Source organism: Hyperoodon ampullatus (assembly GCF_949752795.1).
Source record: "Hyperoodon ampullatus genome assembly, chromosome: 11".
Classification (NCBI taxonomy): domain Eukaryota; kingdom Metazoa; phylum Chordata; class Mammalia; order Artiodactyla; family Ziphiidae; genus Hyperoodon; species Hyperoodon ampullatus.
This window is the reverse complement of record NC_136924.1, coordinates 73,598,151-73,608,852: the sequence shown is the minus strand read 5'-3', so window position 1 is coordinate 73,608,852 and position 10,702 is coordinate 73,598,151. Positions and strand designations below refer to the sequence as shown.

At 35.3% G+C, this 10,702-nt stretch overlaps 1 protein-coding gene across 1 annotated transcript in view; it reads right to left on the bottom strand.

Annotated features, from left to right (window-relative positions):
* Positions 1-399: 399 nt before the first annotated feature.
* The window catches only part of RAB21 (RAB21, member RAS oncogene family), a gene marked incomplete at its 5' end in the record, with an annotated part of 28,080 nt that continues 17,777 nt past the window's right edge, over positions 400-10,702 (bottom strand). Inside the window, 4 exons of the mRNA XM_079714672.1 lie at positions 400-581; positions 3,324-3,412; positions 3,921-3,975; positions 10,278-10,341. Of these exons, the coding sequence (XP_079570798.1) occupies positions 439-581; positions 3,324-3,412; positions 3,921-3,975; positions 10,278-10,341 (351 nt within the window). The 3' untranslated portion in view covers positions 400-438. The remainder of the gene's footprint in view (positions 582-3,323; positions 3,413-3,920; positions 3,976-10,277; positions 10,342-10,702) is intronic.

Sequence of the window (10,702 nt, the reverse complement as noted above, 5' to 3'; positions counted from 1 at the left end):
AAAAAAAGAAAACAAAAACAGTTTGCTGTTTAGAAGTGATACAATTCAAACTACCACAAAATACAAAGGACTGCAAAAATGTATACCATTCCAACAACATATATAAGTTATTAAATAAAGATTTGATTTAAAAGAATATAAATGAAGCCTTTAAGTAGGTCTTTTCTACATGCATATTACTCCTTGTTAAAGAAAAAAAATACGTAAAAAGGCCATTGGTAATTGCTTTGTTAACATGTGTAGAAAATGCCAATTCTCTGGTCACGAACCCCACTAAGTTTAGCACTTAAGGTCTCTGCAGTGTTATAAACGTAATTTAAAATACTGTTAACTCTCTAATTCCATTGGTAAAATAATGTGACTTGGAATATGGCAGTCTTTGTGTTGAGGGCAAGGATCCACAGTTTATTTGTTTTTTTATTCCTTAGGGGTGAACAGTTATCCAGAAGAACAGCACCCTCCGCCACTGCTCTGGGCTTGAGGTTCATCATCAATAATTTGTACACCTCGCCTTGCAGCTCCTGGTTGACTGGAGCCATTGCCTTTTGCCCTTTCATCCACTTGTGCTGTTTCTATCATCCCTAAGAGAGGGAGAAAGCAGAAATTATTTAGAACCACAATCGGCGTTTTCTGTTTCTATAATTTCAGTTTACCACCATGATAGCTATTTCTGACTTTCAACCAACAAGGAAACTAGCTAAAATTAATAGCAAGTGTACTTGTCCAGTTGTATAACAGCCACAGTGACATCACCAGAGAAAAAAAGTTTTTTATTTAAACAAATGACTGTATACAAGTGTCATCCTTAAGATTTTCCAAGTATACTTAGAAATACGTCAAAGAAGGTCAAATTGTTCCAAGTACAAGCAATATTTAGGGTACAAGATTTATTCTTCAATAAGTCATGTAAACTTTTAACCAAATAACATTTGAAAGAACAAAAGAGTTTAAGATGAAAGAGGAAGAACAAAGCTGGAGGACTCACACTATCTGATTTAAAGATACAGCAGAAGTTGCTCGAATGATGACAGTGAGATACTGGTGATTGTGTGGTCCAGCACAATCTTTTCAAGAGACAGTACTGGAACTGGACATTTACATGTAAAAAATAAAAGTTCAATCTATATCTCCCACCATATGTGAAAATTAACAAAAAATTAATTACAGACTTAAATGTAAAACAAAATTTCTAGAAGAAAACACAGGAGGAAATCTCTGTAGAAGAAAATCTTTATGACTTTGAGTTACCAAAGGTTTCTCACGTAAGACAGAAAAACATGACTCATACAGAAAACCTGATAAATCAGACCTCATTAAAATTTAGAACTTCAGCTCTTTGAGAGACAGTTAAGAAAAATGAGAGTATAAGACACAGACTACGAGTAAATAGTTGCAAACTACATATCTGAAAAGATGGGGAAAGAAAAGAGAGTCCTTAAAACAGAGTAAGGTTTCTTAAACTTGGGTCCAGAGATTGCTCTTGAACAATGGTTTCCAAATTGAGGTATACGGGATAATCCACTGAGGTAAAATTAGACAAACGTTCAATTTATTTTTCCTTAACCTTTCAAAATTTCTATTTTTTTAATGTATATTTTACAATATGGAAAATCATAAGTACTTGTACATGTTCTGTAATTTTTAAAATAAACGTATAGAGAATACTCAATTCTTTTATATAAAGATATGATATTTAACACTTATAAGCCACTGATCTAGAACCTCAGTACTCAAAGTATGGTCTGAGGACTAGTGTCATTACCGCTTGGGTGTCTGTTAGTAAAGAGAAGCTCAGGCCCACATCAGACGCACTTTATCAAATTATGCATTTTAACAAGATCTCCTAGTGACTGATATGTACAGCAGTGGTTCTCAAATTTTAGTATGCATCAGAATCATAACGAGGGATTAAAACACAGATTCTGGGCACCACCTCCAGAGATTCCGATTCAGTAGGTTTGGGGTAAGACCCAAGAATTTGCACTTCTAACATACTCTCAAGTGATGCTAATGCTGCTGATTACGGGACCACATTTAGAGAATTAATGCTCTAGAAGAATTATGAATGATCTTCAAGCTTACATAAAACTGAAATTTACTTCAAAGTTTGTGTATATGTACATTTTTTAGAGCAAAAACCCATCATTCTGAGGTCTATAACTACAAGGAATATAATTTGACAAAATCATTTCAATCCATTATTCTACAGACTAGAGTTTTCCTTAGTGTGCATTCTATTGGTGATACGAGAAATGACTTTCAGATTGTATATAATAAACATTTTCCTTTCTCTTTTTTTAATATGGAAAAGCTCAAACATATATAAAAGTAGAAAGAAGAGCATAATGAAAATCTGTATGTCCATCACACAATTTCATCCATACTTGGCAATCATCCCTACCATTATTTTAAATCAAATCCCAGATACATAATTTTATTCATAAATTATTTTAATATGATTTCTAAAAGATAAAAACATTTTAAAATATAAGAATTCTTTTTTAAGCATAACCACTACACAATAACCACGCCTAAAAAGATTTACAATAATTTCTTAATAGCATCAATATCCAGTGAGTGTTCATATAGTCCCAATTTTTTCACAAATGTTCTTTTTCACTAGTTTGTCAAATTAGGATCCAAATAAGGTCCATCCACTACAACAGGTTGTTACAACTCTTAAATCTCTTTTATTCTGTCCATTCCCCTTCCATTTTTATTTTTAATAGTAATGCATATATTTTAATACGTATTTAGCAAATACTACACATAAGATTTCATAGCCATTGATTACTACTTGAAATAGGGCTAAAGAAGGTATTTAAGCTTCAAAAAATGAGTTAAAGATATTAAGTAAATAATAATAGTGGTTGATGCGACAAATCATCAATATGGTCAAAATGGAAACTGTAAAACATCACCCCAGGGGCTTCCCTGGTGGTGCAGTGGTTAAGACTCTGCCTGCCAATGCAGGGGACATGGGTTCGAGCCCTGGTCCCGGAAGATCCCACATGCCGTGGAGCAACTAAGCCCGTGCGCCACAACTGCTGATCCTGTGCTCTAGAGCCCGCGAGCCACAACTACTGAAGCCCGCGCGCCTAGAGCCCATGCTCTGCAACAAGAAGCCACCGCAATGAGAAGCCCGCGCACCACAATGAAGAGTAGCCCCCGCTCGCCGCAACTAGAGAAAGCCCGCGCGCAGCAACGAAGACCCAACGCAGCCAAAAATAAATAAATAAAATAAATAAATTAAAAACAAAAAACAAACAAAAAAAATCACTCCAGAAATATTACCAATATTTTAAAAAGAGCCATATACCTACTTTTACAAAGGTCAAGAAAAAGTTCCTCAATTCCTTTGTTCTGTTTGGCTGAAGTATGATAATGTTTTGCTCCCACAGATTCTGCATACCTTAAAAAAAAAAGTAACATCAGTAATTGACGTAAAAATGTTTCATGTTTTTGTCATGAGTGCTATTTGAACTTTTTTTACAATAGCAATTTTAGTGACTTATTACTAATTAACCCAGGTTTAGTGAAATTAAGATTATATACCATTTGACGTCTCTATATATTGAATCAACTTTTAAATAAGAATAAAACAAGACTTTTATTCTAAGTTAATTTGCAACCCAAATACTTTAGTTTTTGTGACTCACTGACTATTTGGCCATGACGGTTTTCTTTTGCATCACTCTTATACTTTTTACTGAAACTAGAAAGAGAAGTGAAAGTAGAATAACTTTAAATGTCACCAAAAGCCAGAAATTGCCAGTGTAAACACGCTTCACTGAATCCACTAGCTCAATCTATATTAAGAGGTTTGAGTAATAACTAAATGGTAAAGTACATTGTGCAAAGAGGAAGACTTCTTACAGAGAGTGACTGAAGGAAGGAAGGGGAGAAGGGATAACACTTACGATTCTGCTTCTTGAATGGAAACATGTCTCTCCTTCTCCAAGTCTATTTTATTACCTAATTTGAAAATGTAAATGCCAGTCTTTACTATTGATTCATTTTTATAATGAAATTAAGCCAATTCTAAATATACAATTGCCACTTTAATCATCTGGAAAAATAATACAAATCCCCACCAGACTTCTAAATGTCCTTCTAAATGTCCTGAAACTGTAAGGTTTCAGGACATTTGGATATAAGGATATGAGGGCCGATCATGACTGTCAAGGTGAATGCCTCAACCTCCCTCAAATGGCTCAATGCACATCCCTCCTGAAGCTGCAGCCTCTGTCAGAGAAAATAACTTTTCCAAAGAGATAAGCACTATTTTTGACTTAGGGTATAAATGGGACTAAAATTCACTAGGGAATCCTAAGGATAAACCTATGAGTCTTAGCCAAGTGTAAATGGTCCCCAATCAATAATTATGAAAATATATTAGGCTAACCTCTTGGATCCTAAGAATATTTTGGTTTTCTGGATGATATGAACTGGTTAAAGAAAGCATTAAAATATATGGCTTTTGAAGTACTTCACCACTGCAGGGGAAGAAACTACTGTTTGTTTTAAAAACATGAGACAACTTAGTATATGAACATCATACAGATTTTAAATTACTGAAAGTAAGTTTAGCTCTCCTTAAACAATGGAACCAAACTGAGATTATGCCATAAAGCCACCAGAACAAAAGTGTAGAAACTACAAAATGCAGATTCCTTATTATATACAGGGTAGAGATTAAGGTAAGTAGGCTGGACAGAGTGCTAAAGGCAAGGGAAATAACATACAGGAAAGGGGGAAAATACCCTAAGAAAGGACACTTTAAACAAATATTTTCATTTCTTCTATTATGACCTATGGGGGTGAAAAAGGAAACCTTGTAAATAAGGTCATTTTTTCTCGGGACCTTAGAGAGTCTAGAAGACAATTTCAGATAAAGCATTGAAGTAAGCACCCAATGAAAGATGCGATGCTTAGAACTGAGCGGTACAAACCCAGAGGTTCTGTATATGAAGACCTCAAATAATCTGAGCACCTAATCATGCGCAGCTTTAAGCAATGATCTGACACCACAGCCTAAGGTTGAGGGAGGGAAGCAGACATACTAAAGCTCAGCAGGTACTAACAAATTCAGTAATAAACTCTTCCTTCTTTGAACAGTTATCAGCCTATCTCAGCAAGAAGACACATATCAGTTCTGATTTCCCACATTATACTTTATCAATAAAATTTTTAATTTGCTAAATATTACAACCAATATATCCAACAGTCACCAGTGGAATAAGTTGTTTCATGCTATGAAGAATGCACAAAGCACCACCCAGTGGCAGGCAGCTCCAACAAACAGGCACAAGATTCTGCCACTGTAAAAAGGTAAAACAGACTCCTATAGATCAAAGGAGACTTTTGTTGCAATTAACTAAAACCCTATGAGTTGGTTTGTTAGAACTTTAATGTCTCTTTTTTCAAAATCCACCATAATTACCAACATCTATTTTTAAAAACTGAGGATAGGGAAAGTAGACAATCACCTTGTTGCCTCAAATGAATATTTGGGGAAAATAATTGACACTGCTTTATTATTTAACAGCATTTTAAACTTAACTAAACTTTAATAAAGCCAGTATTTTTTTGTTTTTGTTTTTGTTTTTTAATCTTTTGGCCACACCACACGGCTTGCGGGATCTTAGTTACCCAGCCAGGGATTGAACCCGGGCCACAGCAATGAAAGTGCCAAGTCCTAAACAATGGACTGCCAGGGAGTTCCCTAAAACCAGTTATTATTAAAATGGCTAACTATTTCAATAACATAATTAATATTTTAAACAAAAAAATCCCTCTACTAAATAACTACTATTTCTTTGAACAATAAGTGCTCATAATGGATTAACAGCACAGACCAAGTCACAAAACTGCCTGTCAGTGACTGACACCTTTCAAGACCTTTTTAGCTATGTTCTTTTAAAAGCAAGAGAGCTAAAGCTTGCGGTTGAGGCTCATATCTGTTTCAATACTACTGTGCAGACACACTGGGAACTTTCTAATAGGCTTACAACACCTGAAAATAAGAATATCCAACAAAGTAAGCACCTACCTGAAAGTATAGTACAATAAAGGCTAGGGGGGAAAACTGACAGAAGCTATTGGAGAGGAAAAGGTTATCCTGCTAAGAATATTAAAAATTTTATCTTCTTTAAAAATACCTATTTGAATTAAGAACATGGAAGGGATATACCCATTGCTAAGGGCTGACGGCCTAATAGCAATAAAGAGCTAGAACTTTATTTTGCTTAGACTGGATGGTGTGTGGCCTAGTGGAAAGAAATTTTTAAATCTGATAAAACTTTTTTTTAAGTCCTGGCTCATTTCAAAACTGTAAGATTTGGGGCAAATTACTTAACCCCTTAGTCTCACTTTGTGCAAATGTAGCTAATAAACTTTGCAAGGTTGATGTGAAAATAAGGTATATGTAAAAAGCCTAGCACATAGGACGTGTTCAATAGAGTATTTTTCAGCCATCACAGTGAATGATCACAGTGACTGATCAAATGGAAAATGATCACAGTGAATGATCAAATGGAACATCAATACTGTTATGAGAGAATTAAACCCATGATAATTAACACACTTCCTAACAACCCTGGTTGGCTTCAGAAATCCCTTAACCACCCCTCCCCCAATTTAGTTCGGTTTGCTTCTGTGCTATCACAGCACACCCCCAACCCCTTGATAGCATGTATCATAATGTACAACAAGAGCTTGTTTTTCTCTCTCACCCTACATGATAAGCTCTGGGGAGACAAGGACCATATCTATTTTTTAACTTATTCACTACATTATTCTCAAAGCCTGGTACATAGCCAGTAATATATATTACTGGTTAAGTATATGGGCTTGAAGTAGCAGACAGACCTAAATTAAAATCCCAGGTCTATCTCTATATACTATGTAGTTTGGGAAGTATCAAGCTCTCTAAGTCCATTTTCTCATGTGTAAAATGGAAATGGCAACAATGCCTTCTTGCCATGTTGTCAGGAGGCTTAAATAAGTGTGTAGTTCTTAGAATAGTACCTGGCACTCAATAAATGGTAACTATTATTAATAATAAATATTTGTTTAACAAACATACAAATGTTAAGGACAGACTAGAAACAAAATACTCTATTAAACAGAGCAACCACAGCCAAGAGTGCTGATCAATGGATTAACTAAAACTAGAGGGAAAAGTCTCTCTGCTAGCGGAAGTATTGAGTTCTCTCTTCCTGCTTTACACATTATCAGTGATTTAGATAAGGACCTAGAAGGTTTGGCATCTAATTTACACATGAAAAAGCTAGTAGATTATATATCAAACATAAACATTCAGAAACATATGACAAGTTGAAATTCCTACACGTAGGTTTAAATAATTTAGTTATGTAGGAAGATGGGGAAAGCCTGACAGAAGACCAATACTTATAAAAAAGGAATTCTGATTTTTGTTAACTATAATCTATGTAAAAGAGAAATTGAGTTGACATGACTGCTAAAAAGTATATGCAATCTTGGGCAATGATGGTAGAAGAACAGTAAGAAGATTTAAAAACAGAGAGAGCTATGGTATACACTGACTCAACAATGTTTGGATTTCAAGTGTAGGAGACACACTGATACACTGAAATAAACCTAGGAAAAAATAATCAGGATGATGAGGATGTCTGAAAGTTAGCCCAAACAGTTGAAAACCTAGGGAAGATTTTAGGTGAACCATCCAAGTAGGCTTCAAATGTTTGAAGGACTGTCTTGTGTAAAGGGAAAGGAACAAATATTTGTCATATGCCTACTCTATACCAAGTGTTTTCCAAATCATTATTTAGTCTTCATCACAATCCTATGAGGTAGTATTATTTCGAAGTTAGTTTTAAAACAGGCGAGAAAATAAACACTGAACATATATAGAATGAAATGAAAATCAAGACGTGGAAAAAATAATGCAGATGTCCATCAACAGCAAAAGGATAAACTGTGGAATATTCATAGAATTAAGTATTAGATAGCAAAGAGAGTAAAATGAACTACAACTATATACAAGAACATAGAGGAATCTTGTGAACATAATGGAAAGCCCAAAAAACAGACAAAAAAGCTCCCATACACATATGATCCTATTTATCTGAAATTCAGAACAAAACCAGTCCCTGCAGTAAAAAGTCAGGATTATGTCTGGGGGTAGAGGATGGTGAGGAAAAGGCAACTGCAGTAGTGTTGGGATGAGAAAGGAGCACAAAAAAAAAAGGGGGGGGGGCTCCCAATGTACTGGTGGGGCTTCTAATGTACTGGTTACACAGATATGGTAACTTCGTGAAATTTTCCTTTTGTGGTAAATGGGCTCTCAAAATTCTTCCAACTCTGAATTACAAATAGAATTCCATGTCACACTTGCCAACGGAAAAGGGAGAGTGAGAGCTTTTTATACTTTATAACAAACATTAATAAACATTATATAACATGAAATGAGATGTATCTAACCCTACTTGGGAGCAGTAAGCTACCAGATTCAGTATTACTAAACCTTCTTAGAATATGAACATGAAGAATACAAAGTTTAAGTTAATTATCCTAAGTTTATTCACACAGCTAATTTTTTTTTTTTTTTGGCCGTGCTGCGAGGCTTGTGGGATCTTAGATCCCCATAGCAGAGACTGAACCCATGCCCCTCTGCAGTGCAAGTGCGTAGCACTAACCACTGGACCACCAGGGAATTCCCACCCAGCTAATTTTTTAAATGTTACTTTGTAACCTTGGTCAAGCAACAAGTTCTTGAGGTTTCTTTGACTTTCCTTTTTTTCTCTTTTTTTTTTAAAGATTTTTTTGATGTGGACCATTTTTAAAGCCTTTATTGAATTTGTTACAATATTGCCTCTATTTTATGTTTTGGTTTTTTGGCCCCAAGGCATGTGGGATCTTAGCTCCCCAACCAGGGAGGAACCCACACCCCCTGCATTGGAAGGCGAAGTCTTAACCACTGGACTGCCAAGGAAATCCCTTCTTTGGCTTTCTTAAGAATATGTTAGCTATGTTTCTTAGAATGTGTTAGTTCCTTCCTCTCTTCTGAGAGATAACCAGAATCCCAAATCATCAAATCTTTAGTCATTCACCTACTGTGACCACTTCTACTCCCAGTAAGTCCGGTATACCAGACAGACAAAAGCAGGCCAAACTCACTAATGACTAGCTTGCAGCTTTGGTCCCAAACTCCTATGTGGTCTACAACTCCAGTGTTCTTGTTTGAAATATTCCCACCATCTAGCCTAACATCTAGCACCTAGACTAAAAAGCAGGGCAGATCAGCTCCTGTTCCTCTCCCAAAACTTGCACCCTGATCTGGACCTGTAAAGTTTACCAACCTAATGGTGACAAAATGTAAGATATGTAAACTTAGGTTAAAACAAAAAAATTCTTACGGCTAAAAGCAGAATTTGCCCACGGTGACTACTCCATTCTATGTCCTCCGCTAAAACTACCCTGGTTTCTCCCAAGCCATTTATCAGTTACATAAAAAGGAAGAGAGAAAACAGCCTGAGGCTATTCATAGGATTAATATCATAAGCAGAGGAGACTGAATGACTTCAATTTGAATCCCATATCTGATAGCTGCATGATATTGAGCAAGTATCTACAGAGCTCAGCTTCCTCTACAAAGCCCTCATAGGGCTGTGAAGATTACATGAGATAATGTCCACTGAGTACACAGCATAGTGTCTGGAACACTTTATTGCCCAATAATTAGCTGTTATATCATAGAAATAATACTCTAAAGAAAAAGGAAACCAAAGAGAAATGCCAGAAGTCCAAGAGTGAGTTCTAGAGTTGTTTTACTTTACCTCTTAAGATATTTCTCCAGTCTAGTATATCATGATCTATTTATATCTTTGGAGTCAAATTTGTTCTTAACTCAAAAATGTGTATAGTTAAATATATAGAACAAGAACACAGCTTAAGTCATTGATTTAAATTATATTGTAAAGTAGTTGCTGAACTCTTCTTTTTTAAAATAATCTTATGATGAAAAACCAAAGGTCAAGTTGAAGCAAGGCTGGGGGACTTGAAGCCCTACATGTATAGGGCTTCCCACTTGCTCCCCAAAGGCATTCCTTGAAGTACAGATGTCTGAATCTCCTGAAAGATCACTTCCAAATCCCAAATTATACTAAAATATTAAATACTAAAATACCACTCTTCTTTTCTCATGTAACTTTAAAATGAAAATTACTTATTTACTATTCTTTAATAAAGTGTTAAGGAAACAAAGGACATTTTTAAAAAGTAATGATGCTTACCAACTATACATAAACAGATTTCATTTCCCAACATTTTCCGTAATTCTTTGACCCAGTTTTTAACCTGTGTACACAAAAGAGTAAATATTAAAACAAATCCTGTAACAATGAGTACCATTACAACACCCCAAAACTCAACACTGTCAAAATACCTCAAAATTTTGTCTCACAGTCCATGTATTTAGTTATTACTAGGAATGATTCACTGTAGGATCATTTATATCGCAAACCACACACACAAACATCCAATGGAAAGATTTCTCTCTATACCTACACATAAGAATAAACAGAAGCATCTCTAATTACAAACTTTCATAACTGCCCATAAATCCAAGCAAAGCTGTTCACCAAAGCAAAAGCATGTCAATTCTAGCCTCTGATAATAGATGCTTATAGAGAATCACTTTGGACTTAAGAAAACATGG